General features: G+C 42.3%; 2 protein-coding genes across 4 annotated transcripts in view; one reads left to right on the top strand and one right to left on the bottom strand.

Moving 5' to 3' along the window:
* The window catches only part of LOC117259205 (interleukin-25-like), a 30,071-nt gene extending 3,300 nt beyond the window's left edge, over positions 1-26,771 (bottom strand). The window contains exons 1-4 of one of the 3 annotated variants that reach the window (XR_013492455.1): positions 26,589-26,771; positions 26,225-26,499; positions 23,327-23,498; positions 11,479-11,552 (exon numbers count right to left, since the gene is read on the bottom strand). Coding sequence is in view for 2 of the 3 variants with exons in the window: in XM_033630487.2 (XP_033486378.1) it covers positions 23,261-23,498; positions 26,225-26,499; positions 26,589-26,615 (540 nt within the window). In the remaining variant the exon portion in view is untranslated. Of the gene's footprint in view, positions 1-11,364; positions 11,553-19,002; positions 23,499-26,224; positions 26,500-26,588 lie in introns of those variants that run through there. The other 2 variants (XM_033630565.2, XM_033630487.2) reach the window with 2 other exon arrangements.
* LOC117259118 (beta-1,3-galactosyltransferase 1) lies at positions 1,273-9,256 on the top strand. Its single transcript, XM_033630389.2, has 2 exons — positions 1,273-1,534; positions 4,269-9,256. The coding sequence occupies exons 1-2, from the start codon at positions 1,500-1,502 to the stop codon at positions 5,560-5,562; spliced, it is 1,329 nt and encodes a 442-aa protein (XP_033486280.1). The 5' UTR covers positions 1,273-1,499; the 3' UTR covers positions 5,563-9,256.
* Positions 26,772-26,991: the final 220 nt, after the last annotated feature.

Here is a 26,991-nt window from a genome sequence, read left to right as displayed (position 1 = left end):
CCATTAATGGATGAATCATGGTTGTTCTTTGTGGCATAGTTACTTGTGGTCTCTAATTGCAGCATGTACATTTTGAGCATTTTTGGTCAAGGACTTTTTGAGTTATTCGTGAAAAGCTTTGTGGACTGACCGACCAACTGACCAATCAACCAACCGACAGACTGACCTATAGAGCTGCGAGTCGCTGCTAAAAAGAAAAAGAAAAAAGTATTTTCTGTATTTGAAAATACAAAATACATGTATTTTATTTTGATACATTTATTTGAGGGGTATTTTGTATTTTGTATCAAAATACATTTTGATGTATTTTTGCCCATCCCTGGACCCGGGTCCAGAGTCAGTGAGATAAAAACTGTACAGATAACATTTATGTAACAAGAAATATATCATCTGAATTTCTCCAGTACTGAGAGCAGAACCGTTAAGGTCAGAGCTAATCAATACCACAGTCTTTATTAATTCGGCCCCGGGGCCCATTTCATACCAGGTTTCAGGACCCATCCCTACTGACAGGTGTAGTTTGGTAGACAGAAAATAGTTCCTGCATGAAACTGCTCACAACAAGGTCTGTGGATTATCTTGAGTAACTGGCTCATGATTTCTGGAAAGAGACATTGATGTTGAGATTTTAAAATGTACTTTTTGTCGCTTTGAGCTCCACAAGCTGAGTGTCATCTAGTTCCATTATAGTGGGGAGAAGGCAGACGTCTCTCCAACATATCTCCAACACTCTGCAACTCACACCAAAAGTATCCAGACTGATATATAGCACCACAGGTCAGAGGAAGGATATGCATTTGTGATTTTGGGTGGACTGTCCCTTTAATATGTTGATAAACAGGACTGAATTTTCTCAGCTTATTACCTAATTTATTCTATTTTTTTTATGTGGTTTACTTCCTAGTATTTGCTAACAACCTGCTGATCATACACAGTACTGTCCCTTTAAGTAAAGGATGTAAAAACTTCCTCACCACCTATTATGAAATAATAGAAACAACTCTACCACCAAGGTTTGTTAATAAATAAAAATAATGCTGCCAAAGTCTGTAGTACATTTATCACACACACACACACACACACACACACACACACACACACACACACACACAGCTGTTTCCAGAGCCTCTGGAGGATTATCCAGCTTTACACTGGCTTTGAGGGGAAACCGAGGGGTGGAGCAAACAAAGGTGTGTCTCCCCTGCAGGTAAAAACACAGTGCCATGGTTACCTGAGCAGCCAGCAGCTTGCTCGACAACTAGAGCAGCACAAGAGGAGCTCAGTCAGTTACAGAGATGGCTGGATGTGGCTGGATTAACATCTGGGAGTATGCTAAAGCTGTTCGCTCTTCCAGTTTGTGGTAACAGATAACAGGTAGTCACACTTCAACTGCAACTGAACGCCTCAAAGTCCTGTCATGAATTTTTCAGTGTGACGTTTTCTTCTGCTGCACATCTTAAAGGACGACAACCCACATCTCAGGACGGGACAGCGTCAACATGCTGGAGAGTGTCTTTGCTCAGGGGGGACAACGGTATGTCAGCGTGTTCAGTTTTAATTTTTTCTGTGTTCCTGAAGCTTTTTGTGTTTGAAGCAGAAGCAGGGCTGTTAATGATGAGGGAAAAAACTAAAAAATGTGTAAAAGCAACAACATTTCATCTGTTATTCTTAAATCAGGTCCTGTGTTTCAGCCTGAGAAACATTTTATAGCTTTTATTTTATCAAATACTTAAATACTGTAAATTTGACTGTAGAAACACTAAAAACAGATATTAGTTATCTTTATAAATACTGCAGGGGTGGAAGAAGTCGTCACATATTTTAATTCAGTGAAAATAACAGTACTGCAATGTTGGAGGAAGTACCTGGAACTTTTGCTTCTGTAAAATAGAAATACCGTAGCACTGAAAGAAGTACTCTGACCTTTTAATTAAGTAAAAGTAGAAGTACTGCAGTGTTGGAAGAAGTACGTAGGTACTTTACAACCCAAATTCCAAAAAGTTGTAATGCTGTGCAAACGTAAATAAAAACATAATGCAATGATTTGTAAAAACCTTTTGGACCTTTATTTAACCGAGTACGTTACAAAGACAAGATATGTAATGTTCAAACTGATAAACCTTATTGTTTTTTTTATAAATATATACTTAATCTGAATTTGGAGCCTGCATGTCCCTAAAAAGTTGGAACAGCAGAAAGACTGTGCAAGTTGTTGAATGCTCAAAAACACCTGGAACAGGTAAACTGATAACAGGTGATAGTGTCAAGCAAACACGGTCACTACGTGAGGTGGAGACGGACGCACACAAAGTGGAAAAGTGTGCTGTGGTCATATCAGTCCATCGTGGACGTTGTGTCCTTCGGGACCATCCAGATTGTTACCAGCTCAAAGTTCAAAGTATCTGTGACAGTATGGAGGTGTGTTAGTGCCTGTGGCATCATGGTCTCACACCTGTCTCCCACTGAACATGTGTGAACATTATCATAAAGCACAAAATATGATAACAGAGACCGCGGACTGTTGAGACACTGAAGTCAGATATCACGCAAAAGAAACCTCAACAGTTAGTGTCCTCAGCTCACGAACACTGACTGAGGGTTATTTAAAGAAAAGGTGATGTCACACAGTGGGAAACAGGCATCTGGAACAACTTTATTAGAACCTGTTGCAGGCATCAAATTCAGAATGAGTGTATATTTACAAACTAGATTTGCCGCCTCAGATATCTATGCCTCTGGGAACCTGTCAGGCTGCACTTATAGTTGTCTTACTTGTCTGTGTAAACACGGATACCTTATATACATCTTTTCCTCAGCAGCACAGAAGATCTATACAATCAGCACAGTTTCAGGATTAGAGTCACCAATTCAGTATCTGACCAAATGTCTCCCCTTCTGTTCCTGAGATATGACGTTAAAACATGATGATGTCACAGTCAAGCTGACCTTTGACCTTTTGACCTTTATTATTTCACCTGTTAGACATTTATGTCAAGTTTTGTCAGAATTAGTGTATGAATTTTTCAGTTGTGGCCAAAAACATGTTTTATAAGGTCACACTGACCTTTGACCACAAAATTCAGTTCAGTTCATTTTTCAGTCCAAGTGGATGTTTGTGTCAAATTCAAAGAAATTCTCTGAAGGTTTTCTTGAGATATCGTGCTCACAAGGATGGGACAGATGCAAGGTCACACTGACCTTAACCTTTGACTACCAAAATCTAATCAATTCATTCTATAGTGCGAGGAGACGCTTGCGCCAAATTTGAAGAAGTTTTCTCAAGGTGCTCTTAAGATGTCACGCTCACAAGAAGGTTACAGATGGGCCTCAGTGACCTTTGACCACCAAATTCTAATCAGTTAATTCTTTAGTCCAAGGAGAAATTTTTGCCATATTTGAAGAAATCCCTTCCAGGTGTTCTTGGGACATTGTGTTCACGAGAATGAAAGACCAGGTCACACTGACCTTTGACCACCAACATCCAGTCAATTCATTCTTTAGTCCAAGGGGACATTTGTGGCAAATTTGAAGAAATTTCCATAAGGTGTTCTTAAGATATTGCATTCACAAGAATGTTACAGATGGGTCACAGTGACCTTTGACCACCAAATTCTAATCAGTTATTTCCTGACTCAATGTGGACATTTGTGCCAAACTTGACGACATTCCCTCAAGGTGTTCTTGGGACATCACGTTCACAAGAATGAGATGGACCAGGTCACACTGACCTTGACCTTTGACCACCAAAATCTAATCAACGTTGTGAACATTTGTGCCAAATGTGAAAACATTTCCTAAAGGTGTTCTTGAGATATCGCTAGAATGAGACGTACAGACCTATGGACTGACTTTATCAGTTGGAACATTAAATATCCCGTCTTTCTCCTGTATTCAACCAAATATAGGTCAAAAAATAATTTATGAATCATTGCATTCTGTTTTTATTTATGTTTTACTCAGCGTCCCAACTTTTTTAGAATCAGAGTTCTTACTTAAATAACAGTAGAAATACTACAGTGTAGAAATACAAAGTATTTGTATCAAATTAAAGTTCAGAAAGTAAAATCACTCATTATGCAGAATAACCCATTTCAAAATAATGTTTTTTTGTATTATTATTAAATGCTATTAAAAATGCTATTTGCATTCTAAATGCTAAATGATATTAAAGTAGCATACAATGGAAATACTCAAGTAAAGTACAAGTACTTGAGTAAATGTACTACATGTCAGTAGTGTCTGTCTAACTGTCTCGTCTCTGCTCTCAGTCAGGGGATGGTGGATGGATGGAAACTGGCGGACAGCAGGAGGATGTGTAGTCGGTCGCGGCGTCACATTTTCATCTTCATCCTGGTGCTGGCTGCAGTTTTGTTTCTCTACACAAACAGAGAGGAGATGGAGCCGGACTGGAACCCCAGCCAGTGGTGGAATCCATTCAAAAGTCAGCAACAACACGTCTTCTCTGCCAACACGACTGGTTCCAGCAACATAACAGGTGGATCTGGACCAACTGAGACCAGCTCGAGTGCATTCCCTCAAACTGGGAATATGTCATTGTCTCAGGTGACAGATGTGATGACAACGACTCCACAGCCGAGCACAACGACCACCACATCTCAGCCCAACACATCGACCTCGACTCCACAGCCTACAAAAGCTTCTGTGGTGACTCAGCTGATGACACCAAATGAGACCGAGCCACCAACACCGGTTCCTTATGTATCTCCAGGCCCGTACGTCGTGGAATACCCGTATGAGTACCACTTCATTATAAACGAGCCCAAGAAATGCGAGCAGCAGAAGCCTTTCCTGGTTCTGATGGTTCCTCTGGCGCCCAGCAACAGGGCTCATCGCAACATCATCCGCAGCACCTGGGGAAGTGAAAGTCTGGTACTGGGCAAAATGGTGCAGCTGTTCTTCTTGCTGGGGCTGCACAGCGGTGAGGGAGCGCCACAGCTCCACGAGCAGCTGCTGCAGGAGAGCAGAGAGCATCAGGACCTGCTCCAGAGCAACTTCCTGGACTGCTACAAGAACCTGACCATCAAGACCATGGTGATGATGGAGTGGCTGGACTCGTACTGCTCCAGCGCCTCTTACGCCATGAAGATTGATTCGGACATGTTTCTGAACGTGCACAATCTCATCAACATGTTGTTGAACGCTCCAAAGTCAAACTACATGACAGGACTCGTGGCGAGAGGAGCTATGGTCCTGAGAGATCCGAAGTCTAAGTGGTTCCTCCCTGTGGAGCTTTACCCTCAGCCACAGTACCCTCGTTACGCTTTGGGTCTGGGCTACGTTTTGTCTCTTGACCTCCCTAAAAAGCTCGTGGAGGCGTCCAGACACATTAAAGCTTTCTACATTGAAGACGTGTATCTGGGGTTGTGTATGCAGCACCTGGGCATCCCTCCCACCGACCCTCCAAACTGGGGGTATTTTCAGGTGTTTCCTGTGATGTACAGTCGCTGTGCTTACTCCAGACTGATAGCCACAACTGTAAATGGAAACAGGGACCGCGTGGCTGACTGGAAGGACTTTAAAAAGCCGGGTCCATACTGCTGATCTATAAATAACAGGGCAGCTAAAGAAGGACTTAGGAGCTGTACACATGCTGCGTCTTTAACCGCCTGGAGAACACAAGGTCAGGCGTTGGGTACTCTTTTCTGTGCCGACGATGGCAGGTTGCGTCTGAGGTTACTAAGCAACCTCAAAAAGCACCGTATCGTAGCCTATTTATCTGAAATCCTGAGTGCAGAGCTGATGTCTGTGGGACAGATGTGACGCTCTGACAGCTCTGCACCAACATGATCAACTTCTCCTCCATATTTATCACAGACTGATATTTACTCAAGAAGGAAAGATATCTGTCAGCTGTGATTGGTCGGTGCCCGTCATGTGGTGCAAAAACTCTAAAAGTTGTGCTCAGTTTATGTCAGGGTGCAGCCGTCACACCCTGAAAAACAGGCACTCGGGAAGGCGTGTGTGCCACGATGGCATCGCACTGGCGTTTGAGAGTGCCTTCTGCACATCTACATTAAAAACAATGAATCTGAGGGCACAAAAAAGCATCTGTACGACCCATTAAAAGGACAGACCAACCACAAAATCAAAATTCTTGTCACCTGTGGTGCTATTTATTGGTGAGTGTTGGAGATACGGGCTGTAGAGATGTCTGCCCTCTCTTGTGTATAATGAGACTAGATGGCACAAAACACATATCTACAACAAAACAAAGCTGTAGACTGAAACACTTTGAGAACACAAAACAAGACAGATCAGCATGACAGAGGCTGCTGCAGCACATCTGTTGCACATGCTGAAGTTCGATTTAATGTGCAGATTGTAATGGTAACGAGTAATGAGTGTATAAATGACAAACTCAAAACAATTTTATTCAAGTTGCCTTTGACTTTTTATGAATTCAGTGAATTATACACAAAATGACAGATATTTGTGTAGCTGGCCTCCACAATTTCATCACCAAAAAAAATGCCTAAAAACATCACAAGACTTTTTTTTTTGTTTTTTGAAAACCTGCCGAGAACAATTCCCCCCAAAAAGCCCCCAAATTCTGGAGGGGCTGATTAGCTTAGGTCAGCAGTGCTAGGTGAGCGAGCAGTAGATGCACGCCTCCTTCTGTGTTGCGGTTGACAAGTGTGGTTTAGTAGAAAAGAAAATAGTTCCTATGTGAAACTGCTTGACATGAAATTTGTGGAGAAGTTGAGGTAAAATTGTAAGGTCGCTCAGAATTCATGGGGATTGGTTGAATTTGCATTAAGTGTCGCAGTCATGACAACACAACAGCTTGGAGGGTCTGTCTGATGTCACAGCTCAGAAGGAGGCTGTTGGGGTTAACATCTGGCCCTGTCACGAGCACGAGCCTGTCATCCATGAGTAGATACACACTTCCTTCTGTGCAGTGATACTGTTGGTGGGTGTAGTTCAGTAGAAAGAAAATAGTTCCTCCATGAAACTGCTCACAAGCTGAGTGTCATCTAGTACTGAAGAGAAGGGAGACATCTCTATGGCTGATATCTCCAACACTCAGCAACTCACACCAAATATATCCAGAGTGATGAATAGCACCAGAGGTGAGAGGAGAAATATGTATTTCTGATTTGGGGTGGACTGTCCTTTTAATATACTGATCAACGAGACTGAATTTTCTCGGGTTGTTTCCAAATTTATTCTATTTTTCATGTGGTTTATGTCCTAATTTTTGTTAACAACGCGCTAATCATACACAGTAACTGTTACATTGATGTTTATACATATAAACCATTCCCTCTCATGAATTTGTGAATGCTTGGGTGGCAAAGGACTGGCCTTACTCTGCCTCTGATTGACTTATTACATTCTTATCCTAACCCTAACCACTCCGACAAACGAAGGCAATCAGCCAATCAGAGGGCAGGTTATTCCTTCACTATCCTAGAATTCACAAATTTGCTCTGCTCTCAGGTTTCAAAGTGTTAAACACTCAACGACAGGGTTTTCTGTCACACTGAGGTCACCTCACTGCACTGTAGGTCAAAACTGACTCCAGTCATCAAGTGCAATTTATTACAACTGAGTGCAGCTAAGAATCTGAGTATGAAATACAGTGGCTGAGATTTTTAAATCCAGTATTTTAAAAAATACTGAAAATATGGAGCTGTAGGGGTAAAACATGCACAGACTGTATGTTAAACTGTAATTCTCCTTTTTTCAACATTTCCTCCAGTCTCGTGATTTGAGAGTGAAAATGTGGCACTTTTAGTTTCTCAACCATAAATTTGAAGAAGAAAATAAAAGTTGGCATTTTGGGCACAACTACAAATTCAATCAGAGCAAACTATGAAAGGTTGAGAAACTCTCAGTCCGTCCTCATCTGCTGAGCTGGTGAACTTACATTTAACTATATGAAGGAAACAGACAGCTGTTATCTGAGGGCAGGTCTTCAAGAGAAAGGCTTTGGAGGATGTTTAATTATTAGTACAACTGTTTATATAATGAGATATAAAGAAGTGGTGAAGTAATCACAGTTAATAATAACTGGGCGGAGGCACCACTTAGCTAAAATAAAAAAATTAAAACCTCAAGTGTGTCAGGCATGTAGCTGTCACCACAAATATGTTACAGCCTTTAACAAACACTGTAACAAGAGCCACAGCGACACTGTGCCAATTATCCCAGCAGCTCTGTTTAACCTTACAATCTTCAGCTGTAGCGACAGAAAACGTCCCTCTTTCTCCTGCATGAGACGTGTTGAGACCCGTCACAACATTCAGGGGCGACTCTGCACCGGAGAAAACATTTTGTCCTGGATTTATCTGAAAAGTGCCTTATCTCAGTTTAGTATTCAAACATTTCAATGCTTTCCACTTTAAGGAAGCCTGGGTGATAATTTGGGCTTCAGCTGCTACAGAGTTTAATTTCACCTCCTTCTGAGGATGCATGAAGAAGACTGACGAGGTCAAACCTCCAACAACACCTGAACTTTAAAGAACTTTGTTGTTTGTGTGTCTCGTGGCCGTGCTGATACATGCTGTACTGTCACATTTCATTGACCCAGTCACCAGAAAAAATACTGGTATTGTTTCTGCAATATTTGTAGATTATTACTTTATGTTTCAACAATGCTGTGGTTTATGTGTGGTCAAGTTTAGGCAAGAAAAGCACTCGGTTATGGTTAAGCACAATCCCCTCTTGAAATGCAGCAATGTCTCCATAAAGAATAACCACTTTTCATGCAACTATCCCCACTCTCAAAACAGCGATCAGTCACTAAACATAGTCGGTTTTGTTGTTTGTTGTTCTCAAACAGTGGTCTGGAGCTTTAGGTATAATACCTGCTGGAAAAGTAGCAGCGTCTCAATGAAAAACACCCTCTTCTCATGGCACTGAGGAGGATGGACAAAAAAAGCTGAAAAAGCTGCTGAAAATGCAGCAATGACTCGCTAAGAAACAACTGGTTTTGCTGTTTGTTGGTGTTGAACAGTGACCTGCAGCTTGGCAGGTGTCTCTCGCCGTTCACCATCTCCTCCAGACAGAGTCAGCTCACACACTACGTCACTTTAGAAACATTTATATGATTCATGTGAATCGTGCAAACATAATGTGGTTTGCAGAATCGTACAATGCCAACATTTTCTTCATGTGGCTGGGTACGGGGTGCCGTTTGTCAAGTGGCTCATGCTGAAAATAACATCAGCATTTTGCCACATTTAGCCTCAAACAATGTTGAAGTGTTGTGAATTTTTTAACGTCACCTTTTACCACATTTACAGCAATATTTGTTAACTTAGGAATATATTAAATAGTTAAATCTAAATATTAAATGTGGCACCTAAATGTTAAATGTTAAATCTAAATATTAAATCTAAATCTAAATCTAAATGTTAAATCTAAATATTAAATCTAAATCTAAATCTAAATGTTAAATCTAAATATTAAATCTAAATCTAAATCTAAATATTAAATCTAAATGTTAAATCTAAATGCTAAATCTAAATCTAAATCTAAATGTTAAATCTAAATGCTAAATATAAATATAAATATAAATATAAATGTTAAATCTAAATATTAAATCTAAATCTAAATGTTAAATCTAAATGTTAAATGTTAAATCTAAATGTTCTGGGTGAAACTAAATATTTAGCTAATATGCAAATTCACACTGCCGGTCACCGGAAGTACCAAAATAAAAGCTCGAGATGGTCAGACTGTGCTTATAGAATCAAATAACGAATTAAAACCAACTTATCGGGGGAAATGAACACTTGAACATACATTAGCGTGATAATAACTACCTAAAATAACAAGAAACATGTTTGGAGAAATTTTATTTGACGTGTACTTTGAGTAGTTAGTGTCCCTTCGGAGGGACTAATAACCTACGCTAAGCTAACAACCGTTAGCTCTTAGCCCCATTAGCAGTGTCTGTAATGACTCATTAACTCTTAAACAGTCCGTGAAAAAAAATTTTTTTTCCAGCGGATGTCTTAGTTACAACATGATTGAGCTAGCAAAGCAGTTTGGTGTTGCGATGTGTGGTATTTATTCAGTTTTGGGAAATCACGATGTCTAGAAAGCATCAGTGGCTGCAGCAGCAGCAAAGCTAACATCAGGACGTCATCTGTTAAAAGCCTCCCGTTGTCGGATACGACATGAAACTACTCCAGTTAGCTCAATCATGTTGTAACTAAGACATCCGCTGGAATTTTTTTTTTTTTTCACGGACCGTTTAGAGTTAATGAGTCATTACAGACACCACTAACGGGGCTAACAGCTAACGGTTAGCCCCGCTAATCTACGATAACCATGTTATTAATTTCAGAACGTGATAGTAATGTTTGTTCAGTCATTGTGTTTATAGACTTTACAAACACCAGATTAGTCTAAACAGTGATATAGTGACGTGAAAAATGTGATATATGCATATATATATGTAGCTAAACTCCGCTGGTTTTCTACCCGGAAGTATTTGTAAACAACAAGGTGATTCCCTCCGAAGGGACACTAACAACTCAAAGTACACGTCAAATAAAATTTCTCCAAACATGTTTTTTGATATTTTAGGTAGTTATTATCACACTAATGTATGTTCAAGTGTTCATTTCCCCCGATAAGTTGGTTTTAATTCGTTATTTGATTCTATAAACACAGTCTGACCATCTCAAGCTTTTATTTTGGTACTTCCGGTGACCGGCAGTGTGAATTTGCATATTAGCTAAATATTTAGTTTCACCCAGAACATTTAGATTTAACATTTAACATTTAGATTTATATTTAACATTTATATTTATATTTATATTTAATATTTAGATTTAACATTTATATTTATATTTAGCATTTAGATTTAACATTTAAATTTAAATTTAGATTTAATATTTAGATTTAACATTTAGGTGCCACATTTAATATTTAGATTTAACTATTTAATATATTTCTAAGTTAACAAATATTGCTGTAAATGTGGTAAAAGGTGATGTTAAAAAATTCACAACACTTTTTTAAACATTGTTTGAAGCTAAATGTGGCAAAATGTTGATGTTATTTTCAGCGTGAGACACTTTACAAACGGCACCCCATAGCTGGGCTGTTAAAGTTATTTATTCTAGTGTCAAACATTTCATGTTACTAGTCTGATTCATTAAAGACTAGTTTTAAGGGAAATCAAATCTTTTGACTGAACGTTTGTGCAGATAGTTTTGGTCACTGATAAACACTCAAAATAAAATGCACACAACTGCCGTCCTGCCAGGAGTTATTTACAATGTCCAGTGATAATTAATTTATTACTTTTGTTTATTTGTAATGTGAAACTTTATGATGAGGATACAAAACACATATTTAAATACTGACTGACAGTGATGGGCAGTGCTGTAAGGAATCATCCAGTGACCCTCCGTCACTCTGACGTTTGCTGGTAAAATCTGTCTGGTGGGAGTTTACTGGACAAACTGGTCCGGGAGGTGGAGAGTAAAAAAAACATACCTGAGGGGGGAAGTTGAGGAATCAGGGCAGAATGGACAGACATGTTGAAGCTTGTGTCAACAGTTTGACGAAGTCTGAAAGAAAAACAGAAATGTGATTGTCAACATCAGATTGTTTCTGTTGACTGTTGACCAGCTTCATGTTTCTATGAGAGCTGGTTCTGTTCTGCTTCATCCAACGCATGAGACTCACGCTGGTCTCAAGCTGATTTAGTGACACATACAATGAATAAACGTGGTCATGGACAGATGTTAACATAAACTGACAATGACTTTATCCTTTCTAAGTGGTTGAATTGATGGATTAGATCATCACGGCTCATGCATGAGTTAAATGTATTTTTCACCCTTTCGCTCTGTGACCTGTATATTTTTTTGCATTCGTCATGTAGACGTGCTCTTGTTCCGTCCGTCATGGCAGAAAAATGTGCTGTGAAAAACTTCCACAGGTTGTCAGAAATGAACTGATTTTATCCTCAGATGCTAACTGTGTGATTTTCTATGAATTTGCTGTCATCATTTCAAATCAAGTTTGTGTTTGTGATACTTTTATGACTCGTCTTCACACCTCACTTCAGTCTGTTAATGTTTTTATCCATCCTTTTATGTCTAAAGCACTTTATGACACTGAAGGCGCTACAGTAAATTACCTCTTTTCATTAATAAGATAAAGACAAACAAGTTTTCCACCTAACGCACCGTCCACCTCACAGTGTTTACAGGTTTTAAACTGTTGTATAATATGAGATGTACACTGTACTGTCTCCTCCTGTAATCTGTGACTTCAGCTGTGATCACTGCAACAACAAAGAAACCAGTTTATTATGTGAATGTAATGAATGAATGTAAGCTTCCCTGACTTCAGGTCATAACTCTGATGACAGATGTCACAGAAAACCTCAGATATGTGATGTGAATGTGCAGCTTCCTGCTGACAGACTGCCTCACAGAGGGACAGGTTTTTAAAAATCTATTTTACTTTTTTAACTTCCTGTTGTCATGCAGAGACACCAAGTGGACATTTTGTACACTGCAACTGGATAATGTGAATAAAAAGACAATTATATTGTGGGAAAACTGTTTATTTATATGAAAAGGTGTGTTCAGTTTATTTTCATTAGGTTGTTACAAGCAAATGATGGAAAGTACATTAATCCAAATACTGATTTTAAATTAAATTTTGAGGCACTTCTATTTTCTGCTTCATGTTTCTACTCAGGTAAAGTCGGGTAATTTGGGGCATCTACTGGTAGATTACTTAGAAAACCAACAAAAATTATGAGGACTACCATGTGTGTTATTGGTGACTTTGTTATGGTTCTCTGCTATGTTTCTATAAAGAAAATATTTCACTCAGTAAAATAATTTAGAAACTTTGGACCTTCAAACTCATCAAGACCCCTCAACCTCACTCAGATGCAGTGGTGTAAAGTGGTTACAAAAGGCCCCAGTGCATATTATTATGACGGGCCCTAAGGCATGCTGGTTACTAGATATGCACCCAGACTAGCTACTGCATAAAGTTTTTGTCACATAATAATAATAACACCAACACACATATCACCCAGAAATCATCAACGCATATATGAACTAGAAAAAAAATACCAAAGAAAATAAAGAACTATTTCTTTAACTGAATTGTTTTTTATACCTCATGTATAGTTTATGTAGGGTAAGCATATATCTAATAATTTCTTTATAATAATTGTATTTATTTTTAATTGTATATTCTTTAAACTCATAAGTGCTATATCATAGGCAACTGGACTTGCTTGCGTTTCTTGAAGACATTTTGCCTCTCATATTCTTTAGAATATTTCTATATATTTATATCATTATAATTTGTATTTTTTTTTTATATTTTGTTTTAGATTGGTCCTGGTTATTTCTACAAAAAAAGCCACATAACATTCTTTGTTTTTGTTTAAATTCATGTTTAAATAATGTTGACTTCATATACATAGATGCAGTTCTGCTGTTTGTCCACGGGGTGGCGCACTATAACAGCAAAGCACAGGTGATGTAGGTAAGGTGCAGGTGATGAGCAGCAGGTGTGAGACGGGGTGAAGCAAACGTGTTAAGTGAAGCAGCATGAGGAGTTTGTAGCGTGTTAAAGCTGAACTGTTGGATGGAAACTTACCTGAGATGAAGTATGGACTTAAAATGTTTTACCTGTGTGAAGTGAGCACGTGTCACTCAAAGGAACGAGACCAACTGGACAAGTTGTCCCTGCTCTGCCCTCAGAGGCTTTAAATGTCACGTTTTATTGAAAGACTCTGAGAGGTTATAACTACAGTTTCTGTTGTGTTTTTACATGACAGATAATGAAAGATGTTATTTGGCTGTAATTCAGATGGAGGAGAGAAGATATAAACACAACAGACAAAATGACTCGAAGAAGAACCAAATGAATGACAGGTTATCCGATAATAACTGGACCCATAAATCTGCCTAGAGATCACAGGGAAAAGACGCACCATAACTTCAGAACCTGCCTGAGAATAATCACACACACAAGTTTTCTTCAATATCAAAGAAATCCAGTGATGGTTCTCTGTAAATCCGTGGGTCAGTTACAAGCACGAGGTGCTCATAGTAAATTCGGCATGCTTTAAATGGCGCCAGTTTGACAAAATGTAAACAAATATAGGCTAAAATAAACCAGATGACAGCAACACTTCCTGTTTCCATTCCCCAAATCCCCCAAATTATGGGAGATGTAGCTCCAAATTTAAAAGTGAGACCAAAATCAAAAATCACATTCAAAATCCATTCATGATAAATGTCTTAATGTGACTACTAAAATCTATATAATGAGGAAAACTGTGTCTCTGTGAGTCTGTTCCACGTTTTTCTCCTCACTGACTTGGTCAATCCATGTGAAATTTGGCACAGTGGTAGAGGGTCATGGGAGGATGCCAATGAAGCAATATTACATCAATTGGCCAAAGGGGGGCGCTATAGCAACCCATTGAAATGTCAAACTTTGAATGGGCATATCTCATGCCCCGTATGGTGGTCGGGCCTTCGCCCATGGGGTCCGGCCGGGTCCAGCCCGAACCGGCTACATGGGCTACATGGGCTCGTCCCCCTGCAGGCCCACCACCTGCAGAGGGATCCAGAAGGGTTCGGTGCAATGTGGATTGGGCAGCAGACCAAGGTGGGGGCCTTGGCAGTCCGATCCTCGGTTACAGAAGTTGGCTCTTGGGACATGGAATGTCACCTCTCTGGCGAGGAAGGAGCCGGAGCTTGTGGAAGAGGTTGAGCGCTACCGGCTAGATATAGTCGGCCTCACCTCGACACATAGTTCCGGCTCTGGAACCCTAGTCCTTGAGAGGGGTTGGACTCTCTCCTTCGCTGGAGTTGCTCCGGGTGAGAGGCGGAGGGCCGGGGTGGGCTTTCTGATAGCCCCCAGACTCTCTGCCTGTACGTTGGGGTTTACCCCGGTAGACGAAAGGGTTGCTTCCCTGCGTCTTCGGGTCGGGGAACGGGTCCTGACTGTTGTCTGTGCTTATGCACCGAACAATAGTTCAGAGTACCCACCCTTTTTGGAGTCCCTGGGACGGGTGCTGGACAGTGCCCCGACCGGGGACTCCATTGTTCTGCTGGGGGACTTCAACGCTCACATGGGCAATGACAGCGGGACCTGGAGGGGTGTGATTGGGAGGAACAGCCTGCCCGATCTGAACCCGAGTGGTGTTCAGTTATTGGACTTCTGTGCGGGTCGCAGTTTGGCCATAACTAACACCATGTTCAAACATAAGGATGTCCATCGGTGCACGTGGCACCAGGACAGCCTAGGTCGCAGGTCAATGATCGACTTTGTAGTCGTATCATTTGACCTGCAGCCGTATGTTCTGGACACTCGGGTGAAGAGAAGAGCAGAGCTGTCAACTGATCACCACCTGGTGGTGAGTTGGATCAGATGGTGGGGGAAGACGCCGCGCAGACCTGGCAGGCCCAAACAAACAGTGAGGGTCTGCTGGGAACGCCTGGCGGAAGAACCTGTCCAGATGATCTTCAACTCCCAACTCCGGGAGAGCTTCGACCGCGTCCCGAGGGCAGAGGGGGACATTGAGTCCGAATGGGCCTTGTTCCGCTCTGCCATTGTCGAGGCGGTGGCTGCGAGCTGTGGCCGCAAGGCCACTGGGGCCAGTTGCGGCGGTAATCCGTCAGGCTGAAGAAGGAAGCCTACAGGGCATGGTTGGTCTGTGGGTCGGAAGCAGCTGACGGGTACCGGCGGGCCAAGTGGAGCGCATTAGCAGCGGCAGTCGTGGAGGCAAAAACTCGGGCGTGGGAGGAGTTCGGTGAGGCCATGGAGGAAGACTATCGATCGGCTCCAAAGAGGTTCTGGCAAACCGTCCGGCGCCTCAGGGGGGGAAGGCGGCAACTTGCTCACACTGTTTACAGTGGGGGCGGGGAGCTGCTGACATCAACTGGGGACATTGTCGGGCGGTGGAAGGAATACTTTGAGGAGCTCCTCAATCCCACCAACACGTATTCCAGTGAGGAAACATAGACGGGGGTCTCGGGGGCGGGTCATCCAATTTCTGGGGCAGAAGTTGCTGAGGTAGCGAAACAACTCCGAGGCGGAGGAGCCCCGGGGGTGGATGAGATTCGTCCTGGATATCTCAAGGCTCTGGATGTTGTAGGGCTGTCCTGGCTGACACGCCTCTGCAACATTGCATGGACATTGGGGGCAGTGCCTCTGGAGTGGCAGACGGGGTTGGTGGTCCCCATTTTCAAGAAAGGGGACCAGAGGGTGTGTTCCAACTACAGGGGGATCACACTCCTCAGCCTACCCGGTAAGGTCTACTCCAGGGTGCTGGAGAAGGGGGTCCGGTTGATAGTTGAACCTCAGATTGAAGAGGAGCAATGTGGTTTTCATCCCGGACGCGGAACCGTGGACCAGCTCTTTACCCTCGCCAGGATGCTGGAGGGGGCATGGGAGTTTGCCCAACCAGTCCACATGTGTTTTGTGGATTTGGAGAAGGCTTACGACCGTGTCCCCAGGGGCATCCTGTGGGGGGTGCTCCGGGAGTATGGGGTTGGTGGCCCCTTGCTAAGGGCCATCCAGTCCCTGTACCGAAGGAGCATGAGTCTGGTTCGCGTGGCTGGCAGTAAGTCGGACCTGTTCCCGGTGAGGGTTGGACTCCGCCAGGGCTGCCCTTTGTCACCGGTTCTGTTCATAACTTTTATGGACAGAATTTCTAGGCGCAGCCGAGTGGTGGAGGGTGTCAGGTTCGGTGACGGGAGGATCTCGTCCCTGCTTTTTGCGGATGACGTGGTCCTCCTAGCTCCATCGAATAGTGACCTCCAGCTCTCGCTGGGACGGTTCACAGCCGAGTGTGAAGCGGCTGGGATGAGAATCAGCACCTCCAAGTCTGAGGCCATGGTCCTCAGCTGGAAAAGGGTGGATTGCCCACTCCAGGTCAGGGGGGAGGTCCTTCCTCAGGTGGAGGAGTTTAAGTATCTCGGGATCTTGTTCACAGTGAGGGTAGGATGGAGCGGGAGATTGACAGGCGGATTGGGGCGGCGTCAGCAGTGATGCAGGCACTTAACCGGTCCGTTGTGGTGAAGAGGGAACTTAGCCAGAAAGCGAAGCTCTCAATTTACCGGTCGATCTACGTTCCAACCCTCACCTATGGTCACGAGCTCTGGGTAGTGACCGAAAGAATGAGATCGCGAGTACAAGCGGGCGAAATGAGTTTCCTCCGCAGGGTGGCTGGGCTCAGCCTTAGGGATAGGGTGAGGAGCTCAGACATCCAGGAGGGACTTGGAGTAGAGCCGCTGCTCCTCCACATCGAGAGGAGCCAGCTGAGATGGTTCAGACATCTGGTAAGGATGCCTTCCAGATGCCTCCCTTGGGAGGTGTTTCAGGCATGTCCAACCGGGAGGAGACCTCGGGGCCGCCCCAGAACACGCTGGAGGGACTACATCACCCGGCTGGCCTGGGAACGCCTCGGGGTTCCCGCGGAAGAGCTGATGGAAGTAGCTGGGGAGAGGACTGTCTGGGCTTCTTTGCTGAGGCTGCTGTCCCCGTGACCCAGACCCGGATAAGCGGAGGACGACGACGATGACGACGACGACGACGTACGTGGTAGAGACATGAAACTTTGCACAGAGATGCCTCTCCTCATGAGGAACACATTTGCCTCAAGAACCCATAACTTCTGCTTATATAGATTTTCCACCATTTTGAATTTTTTGAAAAACACTTCAAATGGATCTCTTCCTAGGAAGTTTGAGCGATCTGCATGAAACTGGGTGAACATAATCTAGGGACCAATATCTAAAGTTCCCTCTTGGCAAAAGTTGGAAAACTTACTAAAACTGAGCTTCTATAAGGCAATGAATATTGCGGAGGGCGTGGCTCATAACATAAAGGTGTATAACATCTCAAGGGTGTCACCCATCACCACGCAACTTTGTAGGCATATGACCACACATAATCTGAGGGGACCCCTCCATTATTGTAGCCTGAGTGTCAGACTGAAGCTCCCAGAACCTTCAGTCTGACATGGCTTCCATTGAAGGCGATTTACAAGGGGGAGAGAATTTGATTTTTTCCCTAACCAATCAGTAGAGATCAACGACTCACCCAGAATGTGACGTCATTAGTATCCATGCCTTGGGGGTACCAAAAACAAGCGAGCATTGCCCGTTTAAAATGTCTCCATCGTCATGCACGCCCAGCTGCATCGCCGTTAAATCTAGTTTAGCAGCTTCCTTAATTTGATCCTCCATAATGTGAGTAGTGGCGAAATACCTCAATAGCATCGTTAATGTGGTCTGTAGGATCTGTAGCGGTCGCCATTGTTGCTATCCTCGCCAGTTACCCACCGGCGTATAGCTTGACATCAGCGTGGCGCTGATTGGCTAATTGCTAGACCCCCGGCGTTCATTGGTCCGTCCATCGTTTGGACGAGATAAATCGCAAATTCATTGAAGTATGCCAGACCAGTAATGCAAGCCTACTCAGTTGAGTGGGCGGGGTCTATGGTCTGGAACCAGGCTACCATTATTGATCCCATCAAACAAAATGGGGGCGCTAGAGAGCTCATTTCTTATCTAGGCCTAACCGCCATATGGATTTTTACTAAACTTGGTAGATATGTAGAACAGGACGCCTCAAGGTGACTGGAGAAATTTAACTCTAATTGGCAACTGGGTGGCGCTATAACAACAGAAAAATGCTTCAAAATGGCTAAAATGCGACCGATCGCTGTGGCTCCCCCTGTGGACCAATGTTGGTGTTTTCTAATGTTTGGTATGACTAAGTCATGGTATGGTATGCTGTACATAATCACGGAAACTGTCAGTGTGTCATTCTGTCAGTCAGTCATTCTGTCTGTCCCATGTTTTTCTACTCACTGACGTGGTCAATCTATGTGAAACTGCACATAGGCATTGAGGATTGGCATAGGTAGAAGGTGACACAGCTACCAATGGCTATGGACTAGTATACAATTTATTTTGTATTTTTACGTGACAGATACTCAAAGACAATAACAGACAAAATGGCTCAATGAAACCTTTTATTTTTGTTTTAGTAAATAATATTTGTTTAAAAAGCACAAGTGAAAAAGAACATGAACAGAGTTGAATTATTGTTTCAGATGAGATCAGCAGCAGTTCAGGTGTGTGTGCTTTTTACACAAGACAGAACAACAACTCTAACTTCAACACTGGACCAGTGAAGGATCATTTCTCAATATTTAATTGTCACATTTACTCCTGTTTCAGGATCAAGGTTTACAAATACTTCATAAAGTGTCCCACAGTGCACAAACAGTCCAATAATAAATGTGAAGTGTAACTTGCAGTTACACATTTTATCCAACAGAGGCCGACATTCACAGTTTCAAAACAAATTAGTTCACTGGCCTCCTCACAGTGATTACATGTGCTTTACCACTGCATTACATCTGCATCACAATTTGAAAATACTGCATGAATAAAAAATATATTTAAAAAAATATAATTAAAGTTCTCACATTTAGCCTGATGAGGCTCATTTCACAAACACAGGACTTCACAAAGCTCCGAAATTCAGAGAGGTGTTTGATGTTTTACAGTTTTTAAATGTAAATTAATCAAAGTGTGTTTTAGAGACTAAAGTGACACGTGTGTAACTTAACGTGCACATGTCTAATACTGTCCTGCTTTCAAGGAATAGTTTGACATTTTGAGAAACACACTGTCCTGCCGAGGCGAGAAGATCAATAACACTCTCAGGTTTGTCAGTTAGACATGAAGCTACAGACAGGAGACAGTTAGCTTAGCTTAGCATAAAGACTGGAAACAGGTGGAAACAGCTAGCCTGGTTTGGGTTGAGGTTTTTGGAACTGTTGCTGGTAAAGCAAATGAGATATAATCTGTCAGTTGGTGAGCTTCAGAGGAGCTGGTAGGCAGTCGTTTAACCAGGTACATCTACTCAAGTACTGGACTTCAGTCAGGCCAGCCGTTAGGAAACATGAGCAGGGAGACAACATTTTCAAAAGTGGGCCCCTCATCCATGCCCACCCTGCACGTTTTTATACTTCCTGTGAATATATTTCAATTAATCATATCTCCACGTGTATTTTGTATCTACTTGTACCTCTGTCTTTTTGGATCTATATGTTTGATTTGTGTTAAAGGTATTAGCCCACCACACCACTAGATGGCTTATGTCACCAGCTGAAGTAGGCCATGGTATTTAAATTCATGCCAGTAAGCAGTTTTTGACTGGGCTTGGATTAAAATTTATATGGCTGTATTTATTGGAAGTTTGTGTCGAAACTTACTGGATGCAATTTCAAGACTGTTTACGGTCACCCTGTGTGCAGAGGCATTAATAAGAACCGGGGCATGGGCATCAGATGACACGTTGAAATGTGTTCAAATACATTTATTCATCATGTAAATACATATAACTTGTATTGTCAGTGATATACGTCAGTAGGTAAATTGTTGCATTTGATCTCATTTAAAGGTCAGCCATAGACCCCCTTGGCCTTGGCCCGGGGTCATCTGTACCCTTTGACCATCTCTGACGGCGGCTCTGACGCCTGACTTCAGCATGATTTTGAGGTACTTGAACTATACTTGAGTATTTCCATTTTATGCTGCGTCATACTTCAACTCCACTACATCTCTACTGTTTACTGCACTCTGTTCATCTGACGTTATTCTAACTGGTTACTTTTCAGACGATATTTGACATGTTTAGCTTTTGCTTTTGACATGTTACAAAAAAGAGGTTCAGATGTCTAAAGCTTAATTTAGACCAGAGATTTGCTTTGAGATAAAACCGTTTATACAGAAAGGTGCAGCGGTGTGAACTGGCCAGTCTGAGCTCGACTCAAGCCGACTGATGGTGTCACCTGACACTTCGCTGGTCAAATCACCAGCAGCCGCCAGTTTCTACTGCCAATCAACCTGTAGCAAAGTCTGCTGGCCAAGTTGGTTTAAACCTGTCAGCAGACGGCGTGTTCGCTTGCTGCGACATTCTCATAAAATTAGGCCCTATGTTCCCACATTTATAAGATTTTACTCAAAATTAGGCCCTATGTTCCCACATTTATAAGATTTTTCTTAAAATTAGGCCCTATGTTCCCACATTTATAAGATTTTACTCAAAATTAGGCCCTATGTTCCCACATTTATAAGATTTTTCTTAAAATTAGGCCCTATGTTCCCACATTTATAAGATTTTACTCAAAATTAGGCCCTATGTTCCCACATTTATAAGATTTTACTTAAAATTAGGCCCTATGTTCCCACATTTCTAAGATTTTACTCAAAATTAGGCCCTATGTTCCCACATTTATAAGATTTTTCTTAAAATTAGGCCCTATGTTCCCACATTTCTAAGATTTTACTCAAAATTAGGCCCTATGTTCCTACATTTCTAGGACATTTTCAAAATTAGGTCTTGTGTTTCTACATTTCCCTTCAATTTAAGTCCTATCCTCCCACAAGATTTTTTGGAAGCACTTTATAGTAAATGAATGAATGAGTAATTTTATTTCGATCAGCAGCAGCAGAAATCGTCACAATCACAAACGTTTCAAGAAAAAATAAAATAGGCTGATCGAAAAGGGTTTCGGCTGAAGCAGAGCTCATAAATAGCGAACCCTTGTTTTCATTTCCTTAAGTCAGACAAACAAAACCAGATAAGTACAAATACGCATACGGTATATACATGTAATACAATCACATGCTACATATATGCATATACATACCTACATACACACACATACATACATACATACATACACACACATGCATATGTACCTGAATACATACATTATGTATGTACATATTTATGTAAATCTGATATAAATTTAAGAAAAAGGAAATGTGGGAACATAGAGCTGTGGGAGCATAGAGCTGTGGGAACATAGAGCTGTGGGAACATAGGCACGCTCCCAGCTCCACCTGGAGCCACTACAACAGTAACATTTCATTATTTTATTTTTTGTTTGTTAACAGGGCGAATTGCGGTATGCAAAACATGCGGGTCAAAAGTTACAGACAAAGATGCAACAACTCCTAACTTCGTTCGACATTTCTAGCTGCACAAAGATCAGTAAGTGGAGGCTAACATTAACATAGCAAGCTAATGCTCATGTAACGTTAGCTTAACAGCTAAGGAACTTTTTAATAAACCTGCTTTAAGAAGTACATTTTTAAAAGCCTTCATGAGTTTTGTAAATTTAATATTGGCAACGTGTTTGTTGAAGAGGACTTGGGAGTTGACGTGGTCCCACCTCTGCATCCTTGACTCAAAGTGGACGTTTGTGTCAAATTTCAAATAATTCCCTCGAGGCGGTCTTGAGATATCGCATTCACAAGAATGGGACAGACGTGGTCACAGTGACCTTGACCTTTGACCACCAAAATCTGATCAATTCATTGATGAGTCCAAAATGACATTTGTGCCAAGTCTGAAGAAATTCCCCAATTCTGAGATATCGAATTCACAAGAATGAGACGGACGAATAACCCAAAAAATCACTGGTGCAAAGACATATTCCCGCTCCCATGAACATAACCCCTATGGAGAAGGCGACAGAGCCTTCTCCATAGCCGCCCCCTCCCTCTGGAACACCCTCCCTATACACATCCGTGACTGTCCAAATCCATCCACCTTCAAATCACTCCTCAAAACCCACCTTTTCAAATCCGCTTTTAACCTTTAACATTAGCTTTTTGTTCTCTGTTTCTCATGCACCCTCCTTCTCTTTGTTTTGCACTATGCTTTTGCACCTTGTTGTTGTATATCGTCCTTGTCTTCTGTTTATCTCTTTGCACTTATATGTATACTTCTTTTCTTTGGTTTTAAATGTAAAGCATCTTTGAGAGCTGTAAAAGCGCTGTCTGAATAAAATGTATTATTATTATTATTACATAAAAAAGACGCAGCAAGCTGCAGAAAGCGCTCCGTCTGATCAGGGCAGGATTCAACCAAAAAGGCAGTGCGGTGCACCTTGTGTTTTACAACCTGCAAAACACTGACTCTCTGATCGGGGCCTTAAACCGTCGTCCTCAGAGCTACTGAGGGCTACTAACGTGACATCAGAAGTTCTGGTTTCACTTTGGCTCAAACTGACACAAAACACCGTCAAATTAGTCAATTATGAGAAAACATTTCCCACAAACAAAAATAACTAGTGACACCTTCAGAGATCACATTGAAATAGATTTAACCCCCAGCTGCAGGAGGGAATATTTAGTTTTTGGTTAACTTGGTTAATAGAGAATCAGCACCAATGTGATTACGATAGTTTCTTTGATCATTCAGCGTACTTTGGCACAGCACATGTGCAGGCCACAGGGATTTCAATAAAAACCTTTTTCACCTCGTATTTGTTTGGGTCATTTGGACACAGAGTTCTTCTCAGGACCGTCAGCGGAGCGAACACAGGCACAGAGTTGTAGCTCATGTCTTCACGCTGGTTGATGATGCAGCCTTCACAGAGACACACGGCAAACAGGATCTCGTGAGGATCCCTGTTTTCCTCTCGGTCCAGTCTGTCAGGAGACAATCAGACAAAACAGACAGCAGCAATCAGAATGAGTTCTGTCTGTGGTTGAAGTGTTCTTATTGTTGATCTACTGTGACCCCAGAAAGAAACGTTTGACACTTTCATTCCTTCGGTCTCCACCCAGTATTCAAAGGAGACCTGGGAGACTTTGGCACTACGGTCATGATGAAACCTGGAAACATCAAGACATTCATAGATGCTCCATAAATTCCAGACACCAACTAATTCAATTTAAAGTGCTTCACAGGCTGAACCACTCCTGTGCTAAATTACGCTACTTTTATGCCTCTGTTTCTCCAATTTGCCCAAAATGTAAATCAGCAGAGGACCATGGGACACCTCCTCTGGTCCGGCCCCAAGCTGAATATTTTTAAATGCTTTTCAGAAACTGTGATATTACACCAGACCCACACACCGACATCTTGGGTGGAACCCGACATCAAGTTGACATCAATACTTAAAATCCTGTGATATAATATACACATTACACATTATTCTGAAACAGACATCAAAGAACTAGCTGCGACGAAGGCCAACTGTTGTGTCGTCTACGTCGCCTCACGTCGCCCTGTGTCAGTTGCATTTGAACACACTACACGGACTACATCCGACAGCCAAGTAGCACGTACGTTCTGCGCCTGCGTGAGAGAGAGCGGAGTGAGAGAGTGGTACATCCTGTCAGCCGAGGGGTTTCCTATCTGTGCAGCCGAGCACCGCAGCACCTCCACGGACTATTACATCCAGACGGTCCCGGTGTTTCCTCCGCAGGCTCCACTTCACTCAGCTGCCCGATAAACCCGCTGCTTCTTCCCACTTTAACCTGAATAACAAACCAGGGCTCGGTGCTCCGGTTGGATCCAAACGGAGAGCCGGGGCTAGCTCAGAGACTAGCGGAGGCTAACTGGCTGTGCTTCCCTCCGGTCATGCTGCGGCTAACGCTCCGCTAGCCGCTCCCAGCTAGCTCCGGTTTGTTATTCAGGTTAAAGTGTGAAGAAGCAGCGGGTCTGTGGGGCAGCTGAGTGAAGTGGAGCCTGAGGAGGAAGCACCAGTTAGCCCCGGTTTCACTACAGGCAGATTCACTCGCTACAGGGGCGAGGAAATAAAATCTGAACAGCCAATCAGAGTGACCTCTCTCACCGTCAAGCTCTGCCGCTGATTCAACATGCTCAATCGGCCAAAAAGCTGCCAACACCAAAGTGCTGATGGTGCAGGACACACCGCAAAAACTAGGGCGACAGACTCTCACCGACGGCCCGACTTTGGTTGACGGCCGACTGTCAGCTTGGTGTGTCAGAGCCTTTATTTTTGGTACCTAAAGTGTATTTTGATGCTGATACATTTGTACTTTTATTAAAGTAAATTTTGATTGTAGGACTTTTTCTTGTAACAGAGTATTTCTACACTGCAGTACTGCTAGTCTTTCTTATACAAAAGGCTGAATAAAGGACATTTACTTGTACTAGTGTTGCTAAAAGTATCGATTATACATCTATAATTGATAATCGACCTAACCAAGAAAAAAAGTTGTTGTCATGTTACAGTTATATTTATCCTTCAATAAAAAATAAAATTAAACCCTCAATGTCATTTTTTCTCTGTGGTATCAACAATTGAATATTGATATTTTTTAAGCTGTTGTATCGAAGTTACAAATTTCAGTATCGTGACAACACTACTTAGAGTATTTCTACACTTCAGCACTGCTAATTTTATTTAAGTAAAATAACTGAGTACTTCTTTCACCACTACAGTATTTGTGAGAGCCATTTGTATTAAATGTGTTTATTTGTATTTTTTGTTACACTCCCGCCACATGGGGGAGTAGTGGTACTGGCAATTGGGCAGCGCCAGAGTTTATATAGTCAAGGTGTAACCACACACAGGTGTTGCTGTGTGGAGGCGAAAAGTTTTTTGACCGTGCTGCATGCACCAGGCGCTGTGGAGACGACAGTCGAGTTATTTTGTTTGCTTATTTTTGGTTTATGAGTGACAAATGGTTGTACCTGAACTGAATGAAAGTAAGTAATAAATCAACATTGGAGCATTGGAAAGATCGTCTGTGATTGCATTGCACGCGTCATAAATTACCTCAAACGACAACCGTGGTGGTGGCCTTTTTTTGGATAGGCGAAGGGTCACTACAGTATTACTACTGTTACTTCTGTAAGTCTGAGTAGTACTTCTTTCCCCATTAAAGTATTGTTACTTTTACTGATGTAAAAAGTCAGAGTACTTCTTCCACTGTCACAGTACTGTTACTTTAACCAGAGGAAATGATCTGTGTACTTCTTCTGCTATTGCAGTATTAGTACTTTTACTTCAGTAAAAAATCGGAGTACTTTTTCTATCACTGTACTATTGCTAACTTCACATATCTGAGTACTTCTTTTGCTACTGCAGTATTACCACTTTTACGTCAGTGAACAGTCTGAGTAGTACTTCTTTCCCCATTAAAGTATTGTTAATTTTACCTTAGTAAAAAGTCTGAGTACTTCTTCAACTACCAGAGTATTGCTAATTTTACTTCAGTACTTTTCCATCACTTTCCTATCCTTCCTTATCTTATCCTTCTCCCAGCACAGCAGTATTGTTACTTGAGTAAAATGTCAGTTTTTGTTGCACCTGTGTAGTTTCAGTGATTTCTGCTCCGTCATGATGTCTGTGAGCGTGTTTGTCCCTCCACGGTGTCCGTAGCTGCATGTAGTCTCTTACCTGTACCTCCACGGGGACAGCGAGCGGTTACTCAGCTCTCCGCGCATGTCCTTGGCCACCTGCGCGCACGTCCGCGTGTCCTGCAGGTTTTTTGGGAGCCACAGTTCGTTCCAGTACTCCCAGTACCTCTGAAGCCTGCTCACCGTCCTGTTCACCTGGCGCAGGTCGATGCACTTGCTGGACCTCCCGTCAGCAGCAGAGGAAGAGGAGGAGGAGGAAGAGGATGAGGATGAAGGGTGGTGGTTGAAGATGAGCAGTGAGCTCACTGAAAGCATCTATAAATATAAAACAAAAAACAGCTTTAAATGTCTGGAGGTTCTGAAATGAAGCGGAAGTGTGTGTGAGCGTCAGTAGTCAGTCTTACGATGTGCAGACTGACGGATCTCTTCATCTTGATCCTGTAGAGTTGTCAATGTGTCCGGCTCCATGTCAAAGCTTTATATACACACTGTGTGCGTACAATAAGGCTGCTGCTGGGTTAATGGGAAAATCCTTCAGTCCGTTTCCTTTAGCTCACAGGAAGAAACCTCAGCACCATGACCCCGCCCCTCTGACCCGGGCGGTGCGTCTAATTACTTCTTAATGACATTTTTATTTCAGTAGAAATGACCTCTTACTACATGCATGACATCACATTTTACACGTGCTGCGTGTGAGCTGCATTTTCTAAATGCTATTAATAACATTCCTCACCTTATCCTCAGCATTTATTAGGCTCAGCTGTTTATACAGCCAAGCACATTCCAAATAATTCACAGGCAAAAAAA

The sequence above is a fragment of the Epinephelus lanceolatus genome, chromosome 2 (genome assembly GCF_041903045.1).
Source record: "Epinephelus lanceolatus isolate andai-2023 chromosome 2, ASM4190304v1, whole genome shotgun sequence".
Classification (NCBI taxonomy): Eukaryota; Metazoa; Chordata; class Actinopteri; order Perciformes; family Serranidae; genus Epinephelus; species Epinephelus lanceolatus.
The sequence above is the reverse complement of the archived record's forward strand: the minus strand, read 5'-3'. Positions and strand labels throughout refer to the sequence as shown.

What these genes read in the sequence shown, in the direction of transcription:
- LOC117259118 (XM_033630389.2), top strand. Translation starts at nt 1,500, where the DNA reads ATGCTGGAGAGTGTCTTTGCTCAGGGGGGACAACG. An exon ending in TTTGCTCAGGGGGGACAACG is followed by an intron (nt 1,535 to 4,268) that starts GTATGTCAGCGT and finishes CTCTGCTCTCAG; the next exon opens with TCAGGGGATGGTGGATGGAT.